Here is an 18723-nt window from a genome sequence, read left to right as displayed (position 1 = left end):
ACACATATTTACCTTGGCTTTCTGCAGTCAGCAACAGGCTCAGGGCCATATTAAGGCAAAACGTATCTCCCTCTTTCCCTGCTATCACTGCTCACAGCAGGGATTTCTTTTGTTAATATGCTACTGTGCAGCTCTAGAATTGGAAACTGATTAATTCCCAACAGGCAGAAGGGATTCCTAGAGAGCAGGGCAGTGCAGGTGACCCCAGGGATCACAAGAGCTAAATCTACAGCATCACTTAGGGGTGCTTGGTTAGGGCAAAATGATTCAAGATTATTTAAAATCCCTGGCAGACACAATTTGTGCTGTGCATGCCCATGTGATTTAGCATCATCCAGAACAAACACCAGCATTCACTGAAGTCTGAGGGCAGATTTCATCATTAGGAGTATGGGGCAGGAATAGTACGTGTCACTCCCAGGAGCTGATGCCTGGGTGTGGCTCCTGTGCCTAAAGGGGTGTCTGTTTTGCAGTCTCACCCCACAGTCACTGCATGGATCTGAGCTCTTCTGACCTCCTCTTTGGCACACAACAGTGTAGGAACACTACAACATTCCAGGAATAGATAGAAGGGATAGAAACATAAATCCCTTTGCTTTCCCTCCTCCCCTTTCATGGGCTGAACCTGTACTGCCATCAGGCAAGTGATGAGCTCCTGAACTGACACCCAATAAAAGCCCAACCTGTGCAACTACGAGGTCGGGGAGGAACAGCAGGTTTGGGTCTTTGTAGTGAGGCAGGGGAGTCCTTAATCACAACCTCAGGAACAGCCACAAGTAGATGACCAAAGGTCTGCTCTGTCCTATGCCCTGGTTCCTGCTTCTGACAGTGGCCAACAGCAGATGCTCCAGGAAATATAAAAAAAAGGTAATCACAAAATTATATTTGGTAGTATACACCCAACTTCCAGTGCCTTGGGCTTAAGTTCTGAAGTAGGTGATGATCTGTATTTGATAGGTTTCTTCCCTAAAGGTTTCTTTTGGGAGCTGTGTAAGCTTCCAGCCTATGTTCTCTGGCAAGAAATTTTGCAGCTCTGCTAACACTGGGGTGAAGAGGAGCTCTTGGTTGTGAATCTGCCTTTCATTTCATTTGATGCCATCCAACTTTCATGCTAATGGAATGCTTAGTTACTCCCTGAGAGCCTTTCCACCTTCCTGAAGTTTGGGGTTCTTTTGTTTCTACCTCAGGCTGGACACAGCCCTCCATGCACTACAGATGCCTGCTTTCTTGGCTGGCTGAAGGGCTAACTCTTCCTGAGGAGTCTGCTGGCTTCCTACAGCATGCCAGTGCACAGAGAACTCAGAACTGATACAGAGATTGTGCCAGCCTGCCCTCCCTGTGCCCAGCTACAGCCTTGTCAAAGAATGAGGATGCTCAGGAAATGCCAAGTGCCTGTATCAAATGGTTTTGACTTGGTTAGTGCTTCACTTAGCTGATGCTAAATCAGAGGATGATGGTATAGCTGAGTGCTGAAGGGACAAGGGGAAAATGTGGTGGCTGGGTTTTACTCACTAGGTATTGCAATTGAGGCCAAAAGGCAATTTAAAGAGATCTGTCTTATGCTTACTTTTCCCTGAAAGAAAACAGCTGATGAAGCAGTCAGAGAGAGAGCAGTTGAGCCTGTAGCTTACACCTGACAGTCCATTAAGCATTGATTATGATCAGTTGTGCATCTAAAGGAAAGGAGAGTCTCTCCTCTCCTCCATAAGACCAGGGACAGGTCTTGATCATTTGCATGACCCTGGCAAAACCATTTCTGTTTCAACTCTGCTAAACAATAGAGATACAAATCCCATGAGCAGTCTGGTTCAAATTTTGGATAAACCTCCAGGAGGTGCAACGTGTGCCAGAGTGGTTATGGGTGCTTGTGGATGCTGGCCAGCCTGCCAAGATGTGGCTTAGTGGATGTGCAATAAATCCATTCAGTGCTGGTGGTGCAGTGAAAGCACACTGGAGTGCTGTGTGTTAACCTGCTGCCATCAGTGTCACCTGGATCTATTATTAGCATTTACCACAATAGCATTAGAGGATCATGAGAACTTTCAATAGTGGAAGGTGATCAGCCAAAGGGCATGGAAAGGACCCTGCTGGACAGGGTTCTTAGGTAGGCTCGTTGCAAAGGAGCACATGGTTAGGTGGGAAAAGCCTCCTCCTTGCACTGAATTCTTCATCCCAGAACTTCTGGAGCAAAGAGATGAGCACTACTGGGTCAGACCAAGGATTTGTCTGTCCCTTCCACTGTGTCTGACAGTGGCCAAAACCTGATGCCCAGAGAAACAAAGAACAGCATGACCAGCTAGCAACACCTCTTCTGCAACCCCCCAGCCATTTGTTTGACTTTGGAAATTGATCAGTCAGGCATGTTTTTCTACGCATTTACTAACCCCCAGTAAACTTCTCATCCATAACCTGTCCAGGTCACCTGGGAACTCAAAGCTCTTCACACCCCCAGTGTCATGTGGCAAGTTCTGCACTTGACTGCTCTGCATGGGAAGTCTGACTGAAAACCAGTTCAGAAGGGCTGAAAGTACAGTGGTTAAGATTTCTGGATTTCTGTTCAGTGTCTGGGTACCAGATATAAGGAAAGCATCTTTTGAAGCCCAAGGAGAGAATGTAGTTCTAGGATGACACTCTCTGGCCCAAGTCTCTGTATTAATGGGCAGGGCAGGTGAGCAAAGTCAAAACAAAAGCCATGGATCCAGGAGAAAGCAGCAAGGCCATTAAATCCTACCCCTACAGCTGCAGCAAGTGCCTGCCTTTTACAGATGCATGGCACATGTGCTCCCTGTACCCCCACTCAGTGCAGGGCACAGAACACTTCCTGGAGCCCTACAGCACCTCCTGTAGTGCCTTGCCAATTAAGTAGCAGAAAAAATTGAAGGTGAATAATTTCATGGATTTTAACAAACTCCCAGGCAGCAGCCTCCTTGCTCCTCTGTTCAGCTACAGAGGGGCAATCTGTACTATTAACAGGAAAATTCTGCCCAGCAATACCTGCACTGACCTTCAGTCACCTCCTCACCTTCAGACACACTGGAGGCCTAAGCAGAAAGGAAGGCAAGTCTTTAACCTAATTACCCAATTATCTTGAGGTAATCACCCAATAATCTTTGGATACAGTCATTTTTTCATTTCTTATTCCTCCTATCTTCTTAACAAACAGCTTCCAGAAAACAAACCTTGCTGTGACTACAGCAAACAAACAAACAGACCCCCATAGCAGATAAAAAACCCCATTAATGGCAGACATCAGTCTTCACCTTGTTACCTTTCCTACCCCGGAGAGCTGAGAAGGGCAGGGCTGTGGGAGCTGCAGCACCTGCCAGAGCTGCACTGTGCTCAGCAGTGCACACCTCTGCATGCTCAGACCTTGCTGCCCTCGGCCAGCCACAAGGAAGGGGGAGCAAAGCTGGGGAGAACCTGCCTCAACAGAACAGCCTGAGGGAGCCCTTGGGAGATGAGCAGTCAATGTGTGAGTGGGCACACCTGGGTGAGGCTGTTTCAGAGTGCTCTGGGGTGTCTTACAGGCTGCAGGACTGCTGACACTTGATCACAGCCCCTGCAAGCTGATGCAGCTCTTCCTGTGCAGGGAGAGCTCTCCTGTTCCTGCAAGAGCAGGAAGGATTCACAGAGATCTTCCCACCCCAGAGAGTCCCCAGGGACTCCTCAGAAATCCCCTGTATTTAGACTGCTTGTGAAATAAGGCACCATCATCTGATTTTCAACACATAATTCACCAATTATTTAGAAACTCACCCTACACACTCTATAACTGAAAAATGTAAATGCGATACAAAGAGCACAGGGATCCACAAAATTTTACAAGCAGCTGTAATTAAGGACCCAGGAGAAATATGTAAAGAACTTTCTTTGTAATATGTAGTGCATAACTAATATTTAAAATACTGGGTGGTGGAGGCAATCACATCTCATCATGTAGTCAGAATGACCAGCTTATATTTAATGACTAAGATGCAAATTTAATCATATACTCATAAACTGCTAATTGTAGGGGTTTTTTTATAACCTGTGAGGATAATTTGAATACTCAGTATTAATACCTGGAATGCCATGTAATCCTTATTATACAGCCATAAATTAAAAAAAAAAAAATTAATCCCAGTGGGGACTAAAGAATCCTTCCTTTTTTTAATGATAAAAGGCAAGAAAATTTCTTATGACAATCTTCACTGTGAAGAGTAATCACCTGGCTGCATATCTAAAACTTCAGATGAGTGTGAGGGTGGAGGGTGAGACAGCCCTCCATGGCCTCAGACCTGTGCAATAGAGAGGGATGGCACCCAGCTCGCTAATTCTGTCTAATGGTGAAGGCTGCTTTTCTTTAAAGCTGAAAAATCAGAGCTGCTATCTCCAGGGCATATCCCCCTCCCAGTTTAGCATCTTCAGATGGCACCTGAAATAATCCCGTCCATGCAGGCACACAGCTCATGCCTGTGTTCAGTCACTCAGTCTCTAAGTGTTTTTGCAAATTTATATTACTTGTTAATTATATTTTTGTTAATTTATATTACTTTTATCTTGAAATCCCTAAACATGCCAATACCTGGTTGCCACAGAGCCTGGCTCCAGTGTCTGCTGCCACTTGGAAGGAAACTGGCTGGAGATCCTTCCTGTGATGGTCCTTGTTGCTCTGGAATATCCTTCAAGATGGCACAAAAACATATACAGACCCAACATATACAAAACAGATATATGATGTCCAGGAGGTGGTACTGGACATCTCTGCAGGCCAAAGGACAGACTGTGGGGTACCAGTGTACAGGAAAGGACTTGAGAGGAGTTAGCAATGTACTGCAATGTTTCACAGCCCCCATGCTGTGGGGGTGGGATGCAGGACCTGCCTCTTGGGAATGTTTGTTGCTGCAAACATTCCCTGCCTCTTGGGAATGTTTGTTGCTGCAAACATCCCAGTGGGATGTTGCAGATACGTGGCCTGCTTACAAACCAGCTGGTGAGGCTGAACAATTAAAAAGGAGCCATCACAACTCTGTTGTCCTATGCTAGGCTCGCCCTGAATCACAGCTTTACCTTTTCAGTTTGATCTTCTCTAGAGCTGGGATGCATTAGCATAACCATTCTTGCATCTTCTAATGTTCAAATTTCCATCTTAGCCTCCTGCAGCCTTGATCCAAAAGCTTTTCATATTTATACCAGAAATCAAGGTTTTTATGTAAGCAGCAGTGAGGGATTTAGTCTGCATATATAAATATACAATAGTCTCACTACTCCGGCTGCTAGTGCAAAGTGAATCCATGACATGGGTTGTGTTCTCTTAGCTAAAGGCAAAGGCATAAGTTAACTGACAATGAATTATCCTATTGTAGAGCCTTCAGGATGGGGATTATCACTGCTAACACACTGTCTTATCCTGCATGCAGTACACAGAGCTAACTTCTTTGGGAGATCTGGAACACAGGCAAGCGATAACATGGAAATTCATTAGGCAGCACCTCAAAGCCCCGAGTGCGTGTGTGTAGTATCTCATCCATTTCAATGGGAATCTTGCCTGCAGGAGAAGTAAACCCATGCAAATTCTCTTAGAACATTTTAATAGACCAAAAATCTAAGGGGATTCAGGAGTGGCAAGCATACCCCTTAAAGACATCTCACTGCATAGTACGTACTTTGGAATCCAACCCAGAGTAAATAAATGCTGGCCTATCCAGTGACAAGAGTAGCAAGACTGTGATTTAAAAAAAAGGGACAGAATAGGGACAAAACTGTAGTTTCATCTGACAAAGTAAATCTCTTCACCAGATTTTAATACTAAAGTCTGGAAGAATTGAAATATGTCACCATCCTGGAGTTTGCGTACCAAAATTAATCCTATTTAGTACATTAGATCTTTATCTAAACCTCTTTGTACAAAGGATGAGAGACCTGACCCTGAGAGAAGGATTTCCAAAAGCCTTCAGTTCCTCTATCAGTGCTTGTTGTTTGAACATGGAAAAAAAAAATCCCCCAATTTTACAAATCAAACACTTCTAGGCATAAGCTGTTCTTGAGGGCTATCTGTAGGCAAGCTGCTCAAGAATTAGGGCAATAAATCACTGTGCTGCTTTTCCTTACTCCCTCTGTTAGAACCACGCTTTCAGTGCTCAGAAGGGATTTCCAGACTACTCTCTTCTACTAGGCAACCCTTCTTAACATAACACACCCACATTTCTAGTGCTGTCTAGCTTACCTTTGCTCACTTTGATCTGACTAAAGGACTGTGAAGAGTAGGTCTTCAGTGAATGAAATCAGGGAGTTGTGGCTGAAGTCTGGCCACTCCCATCTCACACAACAACTGGCTATTTCTGGCTTTGGTGGGCTACTTGCAGGTAGGATGCCACAGAAACTGGTTTCTGTTCTGGCGCAGAAAAACTTGCTGGCAGAAATTCTTAATTGTCTTAAAGAACAAATAGGAAAACATTGTTTCTAAGAGGGAAGATGAATGAGACTCCCCAGAAACAAAGACTTCTTAATATTGGTCTTAATATTTCAAACAGAATACCCTGGAGAGCAATGCTTCTGATTTGCTCCTTCCTCCCATGCTACTGCTTTTATCTTAAACAAGAGAAACATTTTTACACCTGACATCACCACTCTTTCTTTTGAGCCCATTACCTTTTACTAATGGTAAGTTCAAAGAAATAAAATTTTTCTTCCAAAAGTAAATGAGATATGTAACATTTTCATAAATTAGCACTTGAAAAACAAACACTGTACTGAATGTACTTACTTTCAGTGTCATTGGCGTTGCTTTGTGGTTTTCTTCAAAGCTCTTAATGTGGCATTCTTTGCATGATATCTTGCAAAAATTGTCTAGAAAAGACCAACTTTACACATCTATCAATTAAATAAGCTGTATTCAGGAAGCTGAGTATTTGCTAATAGGTAATGAGGAATTCTGTAAGATGGGTGACAACTAAGGCAGTGAGAAAGTGGGGAAAACAGTGTTTGTACATATTTTAGAGCATACTGAAAACCTTACAGACATCCTGCTGTTTACCTGCATTTTTCCTCCCTGTGTCTGTCATGACCAATTAGTTTCATGTCCCTTGGGTAATATCATGCTAATTAAATATTAGAAACCATGGGGAAAAGAGGCAAGAGGTTTGATTTTCTTTTGCTGTGCAGTTTAACAGTAAGTGACAAGCACCAACCTTCCAATATCATATGCAAACTGTAGGATTTCCTCGTGACATTCCCAACCACAAATCCTAACGTGCTATACAAATATACAAAATTTCAGTAAAATTCAATGAATGACAGCAGAACTGAATGCTTACAAGCAGCATTAAAAAGGGAAGGATGCAAGGCATAATTAAGGAAGTTTCTTCAAAGAGCTAGGAGACAATTTGTAACTAAACAGTTTTATTTACTTTTTTTTTCCAAAATAAAAAACACAAAATAACCACCAAGATTAAAGGCCATAGACAGCATTAACCAAATGAACCAGCCACTTGGTTATAGTAGCTGATAACTAGAATAACTGGATATTATTGCATATACCTCAGGTTCATTTATATATCCATTACAGTTTGGCAAGATTACAATCATACAGTAGCTTTGGTTGTGTAAAACCTAGTAGCAACTTACTTAAAATGTGACTGGTTAACATTTTATGACAACAGCTATTTTTCTATCCTGACATGCCTTCTCTCATTCCATGTTCTTGTCCACATTGTCACTGACCAAGAATTAAGGAGACATATTTGCAACCATCGTTTATAGCCCTTCTTTATCACCACGTGGTGATGGATCTCAGAGGGGTAGGAACCTCTCACTTGCTCTCCTCACACAGGTTTGCAGAGCAGCCTCTCCTCTGAGCTGTGGTAGCCTCAGCCTGGCAATGAGTCTGTGCAGAATGCAAATATGTCGAGGTGTTTATGGCTTTCAGGCCAAAGCCTCTCCTGACCTACAGTGCTGGGGGGTGACTGTACTGCCTTGCCTTCGGATACAGAGAAAAAACCACGAACAAACAAACAGCTTTTCACATTGGTGTGCTGAGCTGCCAGCACAGAACAGTATTAACAAACCTAATACACAATACTACCTTGGTTACGGAGTTGTGCCTGAGACACTGCACAGGATTGCATGTGTATCTTCTACAGTCTATGTATTTTAGTTTTGGTCTTTTAAAAAATGCTCTCATCCTTAGGTAATCTAGTGTAACACTGCAGCTTTAGAGTAATGGTTGATAAAAAGTCATAAACACACAGGCTATTTGGAAACACTGGAAGCTTTTGCTTGTCCTGCACCACTTGTGCAGAATTCCTGCCTTTCTGCCATCAGTCTGCCCCCAGCATTCTGGGAACACCTGCTTCCACAGGAAATATATCACCTACTTAAAAATAACCTAAAACTCTCAGTTCTACCTGGGAAAAGCTATAAAAGAATTTGAATCAAACTGAAGTAATCTTGTGTGTGAAGACCCTTCTTCATTTACAAAATGCTGGAACACTAGATAACATCTACTTGTTTGTGCAGCCCTTTCATTTGCTTGCACTGAAGCAAAAAGGAATTCAGCATGAGGAACGGCTGCATGGTGAAGATCCTGCAGAATAAGGTAACTGCCATGCAGTAATTCAAATGCAAGCAGTGTAACTGCTTTTTGCATTCAGATCCATACTGGTATAAGGATATAAATTAATAAGCCCTTCTAAATGATTTTAGAAATATCCTCTTTGATCTAGACATATAAAACCTCTGAATACTTAGAATCACTAGATTTCACATGGCCCACATAGTCATAATTATTTGCACTTACATGGCAAATATTAGAAATACATTTGCCTGCAGTTGAACAGGTAATTATACTGTCTATTATTCAGCTGAGCAAAGATCAAGCACTCTATATCTTACAGTTATTGGATCTTATTCTAACCCTTTGCTTTAGAAAGGGGAAATAACCATCTAATTATATTACCAGTGCACAGTACTTAGTTTGAAAAAGACAACCTATAGTAGACAGCTAGATTTTTTTCCTAAGATGACTTTTTATGAGATAATCTAAAAGCAGTCTCTTATGACTGAAGATTGTCTATTTCACTGTACTCGCATAGTAAAAATAGTTAAAATGTAATTACAAAGCTGCTACATGGTTATTTTGTGGTCTGTAAAACAAAACAGTATCCAGAATTTTATCTGAACAAAATACACCAGACAGTATAAAAATATTTCCCAACTGGAGATTGAAACATTAATGCTGGATTTGGTTTTTTTTGTATAAAAAGTAATGTAATAATGGTTGACATTTATCTGCTTACCAGTCAAAAATATACATATGACTTCAAGGAGCTGTTCCAGGCTCATTTTCGGTGAGCTTGTGCTTTTGACCCTAGAAGTAATAAATGCACAAGTGGAACACAGTTTCCTGAAAACCTGAACTTTATCTTATTTCTAATAATAAGAGTAACTTCTGGCTATGGATTTCCACTTATTTGCTTTGTTCAGGCAACTACAGCAGAGGAATTCCAGAAGCACCACTTCCGCTTTGAATGGTGTTTGTTCAGTGCAACATCTTCCTTTTCTCTCTCCTTTTTAACTCGCTGGTAATGATCTTCTTCCTTTAAATACCACACAGGCGGCCACCGATGCCTCTCAAAATATTCTTGATTATCTGATTAAAAAAAAAAAACAACACTGAAAAAAATCCCTAAAGATGCCAGTAAGATACACAAATCCCAGCAATGTCTTGCAAAAAGCTGTGCAGCTAATCATTGATCCATTCTCTATGCTGGCCTGCTTATCAAGGATTCACCCAGTTTCCTCAAATGCCTTATGTGTGAAAAGACTTTGAAAGTGGTTACACACAAGAGGCATTAGTTTACCAAAAACTATAAAAAAGCAAGGCGTTTACAGAGTGTATTTTTCATTGCAGAGCCTCTGTTCCTTTTAGGATCACTGAATTAGGTAAAGAACACGATGCTTGCCCAGCAATCAGGCTAATGATTGTGACCTTTCTCTGCAGATAAGAATTTATGAATGCTGTTCCAGACAGCACAGAGGTTTGGTCTCTTGGCTTAGCTACGTGAGTTCATCTTTGTCTTTATATTTAATCAACTGGGTGGGGAGAAAGAAGGGGAAACCTGATGAAAACTGGCAGGGAAGTTGCCCATACCTGAAGATTTAGCTTTGATTTCCTTGCGGAACTTGGAGCAAACGCTGTTGTAATTGGTGCAGATGTAGTGCAAGCACCAAGCTGCCAGCTGGTTAGCATTGTGAAACTGTGAAGAAAAACAAAGAGCTTATTCCATTTCCTGGGGTTATCATTCATTCTGCAGCCCCTATTTACAGCTAAAGCTGGAATGGTCCCAGCAGATGGTACCTGGCCGTACTCTCCCAGGTGATCATCCTGACTGCCAGCTCTGATCTCAGAATATAAACATCAGCTAGGTGCTGGCCACAGAGGATATTCTAACAGTACCTAGAGATATTGCTTCTGTCTCCAACCAGGAGAAGGAAATAAAAGAAAGACTTGGATTCTTAAGATAAAAATGAAGTGAAGTGAGCTGCTTTCTCTTGGGAGGGGTTCAGTTCTGATTTTGCAACAGGATTACAGGTATTGCACAGAGGGTCTCAAAAACAGCTGCAGGGAATCTTGCATGGTGGCCAGTGTTTTAGTGCTACTTTTGTGCAGTGTTTTAGTACTACTTCAAGCCAAGCTGCAGCTGACTCATTGTTAGTGTGAAATCAAGAATAATAAAATTTAAACAATATTTTCGCTTGTTCCACTGTAGCTGGGAGTCTACTGCACTTTGGGATACAGGTGTGCAGTTTAACTGTGAGCTGGGAGCTCTCTCTTTTAATTATTTATGGGACTCAAGAAATACTGAAATGCACTTGAACATAAAGAAGATTTGCACATACTCTGAATTATCAGATGATCGATCAGATGATTTTAAGTAGCCAGTTTAAGGATTCAAGAAATGTTGTCTTTGCAGTACAGGTCTAAATATATCTCCAAGAACTGAATTGAAAGGAACGCAAGAATCAATCACCATTACAAAGCTGAACAGCTTCATTACATTGCTTTTCATGTTAGCTAGTGCACCATGGTCATGAGAACAGAGCTTGGAAGTTCCACAATCAAGACAAACTAAAATATATATTTGAAAGACAACTTCTCTGAGGTTACTTAAAGGGATATCTTACCTTTGAACTAATGAAAAAACCTTCTTTAAAATAGAAGATAAAACTAAGTTTTATTGTCAGTCACTCTCAGAAGTGCAGGCTTTAAGCCACTTAGAAGCAATGCTCAGAACCAGTAGGGAGCTAAAAGCAAGTCCTGCAGCTGACCAGAATCTCTTCAGAAGGCTGTGTAGACTCACCTGTGCCAGTTCCAGATAGGAGAGGACGTCTCCATCTATTGCAACGCCGCTCATGGAGGCCTTTGTCAGCTCTTGCACTGCGTGCTGCTCTGTTAGGGGAGAAAACTCATCACTCACAGGGCAAACAGCCACACTGCAAGGTCACACCATGGCCACAAAGAACCCAGGCAGCACGTTCTCCCTCCTCCTGCTGGTAACCAGCACTATGCAGGGGCCATGTTCACACAGGTATCCTTACTAAGCTGAGATTTGGGGGAAGTCAAATTCTGACCTTTAGAGCTGTGGCTGAAGATGTGGTTCATAACCACTTATAGAAACACAGAGTTCAGCAGCCACTAGTCTTTCTCTGGCATAGGTACAATATCCAATTTAAATTAGAAATATGGATCAGCTGTCTCCTTTCAGTCACAAAGTTTTTAATCAACACTGCACTTCCCACTGAATTATTTACTAATGAGTATCCACACAGCACTGATATAGAAAAGGTCACTTCAGGCCCCCTTTAGGTTTTCAGATTGGCTGTTCCTAGGGATTCAGATGAAGGCTGACCAGCTCCCCCCCAAAAATCACCTCAGTTCAAGATTCTCCTTATCCCTTGCCTAGAATCTTGGAAGTCTGAGTATTTTTCGGGAAACACTGGCAGTTGGTTTACCAACCAAAACTTCAGCTAAAATGTGCAAATATAATCTGGCAATAAAGATTTGGTCTGTCAGAACCAGTAAAGACAACAGACACAGTCCTGATGCACAGCTGAAGGAATGCCAGGGCTTGGTATGTGATTAAATTCTGCCTAAGTGTAGTCCTGTAGGTAGGTGTAGCTTTGTTTCAGCTTTCTCTGAGTTTTGGTCTTGGTCATGCCTCCAGAACAATGCCAAATGACTGGCATAGAGAGAAACAAATTAAACACAACACAACCCAAACAACCCCAGAGGTCAGGGTTGTGTATGGATTTATTTTTATAACTTTAGGGGTATTCTAACCTGTAATTTTTCTTTAAATATGGGATTGAAAAGGTTTTCTTCCTGAAATGAGGGTTGAATGCCCAGGGATATACCAAAATATCCAATTCTCATCTAGTGAAAAGGGACCTAGACAGCATTTCTAAAAACATGATCATCTAGGTAAGTTTTAAACTGACTCTCTTTGAACAGAAATATAAAGTGGAGCACTTCATTCATTACTTAATGGAAAACCCAGAATCCTTCCTGGTTTTAGGTAAATTAACAACAAAAGAATGGATATTGCAATTCACAGACATTATCCTCAATGCTAAAGAGAAGGTTTACTCTTTCTGGTTTTAAAGCACAGAAAACTTCAGTGTTCTGAGCTGGATTAGCACGAAACTAAAAAAGGCAAGAGAGAGGCAAATACATTTCTCTGTGTGAAAATATCAATTTGCATTACAATACCCCTCTCAGAAAAAAAAATAAAATTCTCTGACACGCAAGAAAATCTCACGTGTTCCAAAAACCATTAAAGCAAATTTCAGCTGTTGCAGAAGATACTGCATTGGACAAGGCCAAAAAATTGTTACCTGCTAGAGCAATCAGGTGAGGAAGGCAAAACCTATTTGCCAAAGCAATTAACTCAAGGGTGTCCAGTTCCTGACTGGAGGACAGTTGCTTGGTATACAAGTAATCTAAAACTGCTTGCATGGAGGTCTTGTTTATGTTGGGTAGAGCTACCTGGAAAAGATATTTAAGAAGAGAATTTATAATTATTAAGGGATTTTCATATAGCAGCTATATTTCACTTCTCTCACTTTGCCTGACTTTTTCTCTTCAAGGCATTTCAGAAATGCAGGGAAAACATTTTTCAAAGCAGAAATTTCCCATTCAAGTTCAAGACACTGCCAACAGGTAAGCACTGCTCCAGAGTCAGATCCTTTGCCAGGTTATATCCAAGCTGGAATTGGATCCAGATCAAACAGTGACTCTGTTCAATGCTCTCTAGCCTACAAATTGACAGCTACACACAACAGTCACTGAGCACTTCCCACGCCAAACTTCCCTTGGTGGACTCCTTGAGGAATGTAATCTATCTGCTCCTGGCAAGGGATTTTCTGTGGATTCTGAGAATAACAGAAAACAAAGGATAACAGTAAAACCACCCCTCTCAGTCTTCTGGTAAATAACCAAATTGTCCAGGTAAGCAAGGTTGAGAAGGAACTGAGAACCGAAGGGATGAGGCAAAAAAAAAAAAAAAAGTAAGCCCTTTCTGACCCACACATGTAATGAGTGTAACCAGCATGGAATGAAGCTACCAGGACTAGGATAAAAACTGTCTAATTTCTCATGCTAAAGCATAAACCTTTCATGCACATCAGCCACTCTGGGAAACAGCTCAGTTCTCCAAGTGAGAGCAGCTAGCTGTGAAACTCATTCATTATTGATATATTTTTGTTAACACAGAGAACTGTAAATTTAATGAATGAGTTTATAAAATTTGCCCCAAATACAGAAAAGGTAGTATGTAAAAATATACGGTTTTTATTATTTGTAAACCATTCTATTCATACCTACCTATATTTTAAAACTTCCTAAAGCATTACTGAATGCTTTAAACTCTACAAAATGGAAGCTAAATATTTTAAATTGGAAAGATGAGCTAAGAGTATGAAGCTAATAATTAAAAATAGGCTGGTAGAAAACTGAATATTCTTCATTGCCAAATGATGCATACTAGAATCAAATGATGTATTTTTATTGAACCACTTGTTGAGTGTGCCTACGGGAAAGGAATTATGTTTACAGCTGCATTAGAAGAAGCCAGAAAAATCTAAGTAGAAAAATATCTATCAGGATATTAAACACAGAAAACATGAACACTTCATATGAACATTAACTCTATGGAAAGCAACAAGAAAAACAAACAAACAAAAAAATCCAACTGGGTATGGCACAAGAAAAAGTATTAGCAAAGTGTTTGGAATTTGAAAAACAGACCATGAAGGCACATGAAAATACAAGGCTTCTGCAAAATCTTATTCAAAGCACTGAGATCTTTTAAACTGCATTGCACACCTGCTTTACTCCAGAGGACAAGACGATGCACTGCAGAATCTATGCTGAGTTTCTACTAAAGTTAGTAGAACTTCTCCTAAAGTTAGCTCAGTTTCTACTGTGAAAACAGCTTCCTTTTCTAGTTTAGCACTCATATGTCTTTAAACCTTTTTTATCTTTAATTTCTTTATCAATATCCCTCCCCGAGTATTCTTTGTAGTGATTTTGATCATATAAATGTATATTCACAAAATCTAAAAAATTATTTTAAAGACATTCACAAATTCATACTTAATTTACTTCCCCATATTTAACATTTTACAGGCCTTTTGGTTTAAACACATATTCCAGTGCTGGAGGAAGACCTGTGCATTGGAGAAAGTATGTTGTCTTCTTGGGCAGCCTTATTTAATACCTTAAGAAGAAAAGCATCCCAGGTTTGCAAGGAAGAATAAATCCTTGATTCTAGGGATTGTTGCAACCTTTCAAATAAATGATGCTTCCATCATCCTAAATCCATCAGACATTGTAAACAAAAGAAACAAAAATAGACAAATACCTCACTGTTGGAGCTTTCAATAAATGATCCTCCAAACATAGCAGACATCCACTCACAGCTGCAGATCAGCAGTGGCTTGTGGGCCTTGATGCTTCCATCGTCCAATTTAAATGTCACATCTGCCATGGGAACAAAGGCACAGGAGTGCTGCAAGTCTGTGTTTAGGGTTCTCAACAATGTGTTTCACTTGAACTCTGTTAACCAAGGACTTCCTTCATTTCTCATGACCTCCACCTCAAAAATAACTCTTGCATTTAAAATAGTTAACAAAAAGCTTTAATTGTAAAGGGGCATATTGAACGTTCAACATTTCTGAGAATTGGGTTGCTTGTTTAAAAGCTGTGAGTAGATTTTGAGAAATGAAACTACAGAATCCCAGGCTGGAACAGTTGGCCTGAGTAACACTACAATTTTGGGGTCATCCCTCCTCTCAGAACAATGTAACCTGTCACACTGTTTGAAGTCTATGAAGTGACAGTAACATGGATGAGAAAAAAAACCCCATAGTTCTCTTCCTGCTTAAGCATGTATTTACTTACCAGAAAATGTCCCTTTGCAAAGGCACTCTTTTATCCGATTAGCTTTTCTGACATGAAATGCTTTAGTAATCTCTTGATTCATGAAGGCTTCTTTATTCATAATATTCTCCACCATCATTCGCAAGTCAAATACTTCCAAGATTTCAGCAATCTGAGCCAGTCTGGTGAGGTCTTTTTCATTTTCATCCAGTTGGCCTGTGTATAAAAACTGCAAAACAGTTTTAAAAGGTGCAGCCTGCACAGAGGAATCCATTTTTACCACAGTTACAGGACACGTCCGCTTTGAGACAGGATTCACTTGCATTTCCTTGTGCACACTAACAAACCCCTTACCCCAGGAGGACAGAGATCTTGCTGCAGAGTTTGTTTCACCAGATTCAGCTTCTAGCATGTTTAAAGACTCACTGCTTTCTGGTGGGGGAATTTTAACATCAAGAGATTTCAAGGATGCCTCATCACTGTCACTGCTTGTCTCAAGGTGACTGGGCAGAACATCCTTATTTGTATTTTCTTTATTACATTGTGTTTCGTCCAAGTATGGACTTTCCTCACATTCCATTAAGAAAAGGTCATAAAACTTTGAAGAGGAGGTAGCTAGGTAAATCTTGTGAGCAAAAATGCAGTCCTGCTCCTGAAGAACAAACATGACATCTGCACACAGTGGGCTGTCCAATAAATATCCAGCTTCATTCATGCTCGGCGTGGGACACTCAGGAATTTTGATAACTGGAGGAGGGGCTTTTGGAGGTAGGAATGGAGCCTGAAGCAAAGGTTTTTGGACCTTCTTCAAATGAGATTTCCAGAATTGCAGGTGTCTTCTGGAGATCAGGGCAGCTCTAATTGCATTGTCAAACACATCTTTAATTCCAAACTGGTCAAATACACTGGTTTCATAGTAGGGTATCCCGAGTTCCTTGGCAACCTCTCTGCCTCTTTCTGGTGGCAAAATGTCTCCCCTTTTTATTGGCCTAGGGTTAAACAAAAAATGAACCTTGTCACACAAAGTTACCCTAGAAAGCATGGAATTTTGCCAAATATTCAGCACAAAATCTGAGATAACTATCATTCAAATGAAACATAATATAAAACTAAGCACACAAAGCCCTTTGGAAATTTACAATAATGACACCACAAAGTTTTAGAATAGCACATATTTCTAACTTCATTTAAGTTTGGTGGTGTCTTTGCAATGTTGAAATATAGAAATCATTTAGGCAAAATGGAGCTGCCTCTTACTTCAAGTGAAGTTTACAGTAAAAAATCTGATAGGATACTCGAGAACTTTCATTGTTTAAAAAACCTCCTACCATCCCTTACTACTCAGATATTCTGTCACAACCATCATTTAAACACAAATAGAAATTATCATGACATAAAAAATGCCAGAAATACAGCTAAATATGAAATTGAAATATTTCTTAGACTCATGCTTTTTAAAGAAAATCATAGTAGCCTACAACAAAAGAGTAACAGCACACACTGCAAGAGATAGGCTTGTTTTGGCTGCAGAAGTATTATGTGGGAACTCATGAATTTCCAGAGCAGCTCTAGTACATGATGCAGGGTAAACAAACCAGTAAAGAGTCTGGGCTGGGATCCATTTTCCCAGCAAAAAAATCACCTCCCCAGAAGACACGACCCAAGAGTGTGTTCTCTGAGCCCACCACATTGGGCAGACACGAGCTGGCACAGATGGAACACACCCCAGACAACAGCTTGCTGAGGGCTAGCTAATAAATAACCAGTTCAGGTGGCAGGAGTCTGTGCCAGACACAGAGTTCTGACTCAAACTTACTAATGGAAAATCAGGGAGCAGGATTAGGGCAGAAGAGGAGTTCTGAAAAAAGACCATTTCTGTTTAAAGAGTCAACCAAAAAGCCCACCCCACCCTCACAACAAAGAAATGTTTAATAAACAAACAGACCTATAAAAATCATATTGCTAAGTCAAGAGTTTGACTGCAATGCAATGCAAAGGGCCCACAAAATATTAATTCCATTTCTTTACGGAAATTTGTTATAATATAGTCATTAATTACACAATCATGGATATTATTTCCGTGAATCTGGTCTCATTGAAATTCCCATAAAAGGAATAAATTAGAAGCAAGCCAGTTATTGTGGGACTGCTGTGGCCAAATATGTGAATGGTTGTATTTTGTATCTGGGAGAAACAAAGCTTCTCTAGAACAACCCCCAAACACTCTTTTAATCTCAGAACTTTTAGAAGTTTAATTTGCAACCATTTCATTTTCTGCTATGATCTAGGATTACATTTCCAACAAAAAAAGGAGAGAGAATTAAGAAAATTTGAGAAGAATCTGCCAGTTTAAAACAGTACCTGACAATCGTGAGAGGGTAGGACATGATACACATGTTCATGAATAAACATACATAAGAAAACATTCAATAATTATTACCATCTCTATCTTACTGTAGTGTTCTGCCATCCAAATATATTTAGATAGCCAATGTACAAAAATTTTGTGGGAAACTTAATAACTCTGTGTGTGTGTGTGTGTGTGTGTGTGTGTGTGTGTGTTCAAGAACTAACCAACTCAGACAACAGAATTAAAAAAGGAGAAAGCACATATATTCTCATTGTACAAAAAAAAAAGGAAACTAGGCTTTTCAGTTTCTCTTTTGCAAGTGCTGTACCTGACTACCAAGGTGATTTTTTTTTTAAATTCTCATTTTTGTTTAAACTTTACCTTGCCAGAGGCCGTCTGGCTCTGTTAACAGCCTCGAGGTCGGCATAGCGGAGATCCAGCTGGCAGCCCACCAGAATGACAGGTGTGCGAGGACAGAAGTGCTTGATTTCTTGATACCACATTGTTTTCACATGATTCAGGGAATTAGGATTAGCAATTGAAAAGCACAGAACAACAACGTCGGACCTAGAAAGGCAACAAGAAAATACCTGATGAAAACCCCACAAATGATTTTTGCTGCAGTTTCACCTATTTCTGTTACTGCTCCGCTGTGCTCTGCTCTTTGACAAACATGCTGACACCCAGATGTCAGAATACATGTTGTTCGTGCAGAGGTGTGAGAGAAGCTACACATTTCACCACAAAAGCATGGGAGCACAAAGCCACATACCCAGGAAGCACTGCCCCTCCATGCTGAGATGATCCCAGCACGTGTGAGCGGAGCACTAAGAAGAGAGGTAGGGCTTTCCATTCTCTACTTTTACACAACAGTTACTCACTCACAGGCTGCCACTGCTCCAGAAACAATTCTGCTGACTGGACACCTAAATTGCAGTTCAAAGATCATTGGTGC

The 18723-nt window shown here is 40.7% G+C and overlaps 1 protein-coding gene across 6 annotated transcripts in view; it reads right to left on the bottom strand.

Moving 5' to 3' along the window:
• Positions 1 to 7363: 7363 nt before the first annotated feature.
• The window catches only part of RHOBTB1 (Rho related BTB domain containing 1), a 48795-nt gene continuing 37435 nt past the window's right edge, over positions 7364 to 18723 (bottom strand). For 5 of the 6 annotated variants that reach the window (XM_041474335.1, XM_041474345.1, XM_041474353.1 and 2 more), the window contains 7 exons: positions 18150 to 18335; positions 15440 to 16407; positions 14901 to 15019; positions 12874 to 13024; positions 11340 to 11428; positions 10130 to 10235; positions 7364 to 9628 (listed from right to left, as the gene is read on the bottom strand). In XM_041474335.1, coding sequence (XP_041330269.1) covers positions 9459 to 9628; positions 10130 to 10235; positions 11340 to 11428; positions 12874 to 13024; positions 14901 to 15019; positions 15440 to 16407; positions 18150 to 18335 — 1789 coding nt within the window. In that variant the 3' untranslated portion in view covers positions 7364 to 9458. Of the gene's footprint in view, positions 9629 to 10129; positions 10236 to 10296; positions 10979 to 11339; positions 11429 to 12873; positions 13025 to 14900; positions 15020 to 15439; positions 16408 to 18149; positions 18336 to 18723 lie in introns of those variants that run through there. The other variant, XM_041474379.1, reaches the window with a different exon arrangement.

Source organism: Pyrgilauda ruficollis, unplaced genomic scaffold, assembly GCF_017590135.1.
Source record: "Pyrgilauda ruficollis isolate IOZ18807 unplaced genomic scaffold, ASM1759013v1 scaffold11, whole genome shotgun sequence".
NCBI lineage: Eukaryota > Metazoa > Chordata > Aves > Passeriformes > Passeridae > Pyrgilauda > Pyrgilauda ruficollis.
Note: the sequence above shows the minus strand (reverse complement) of the source record. Positions and strands in the feature narration are given on the sequence as shown.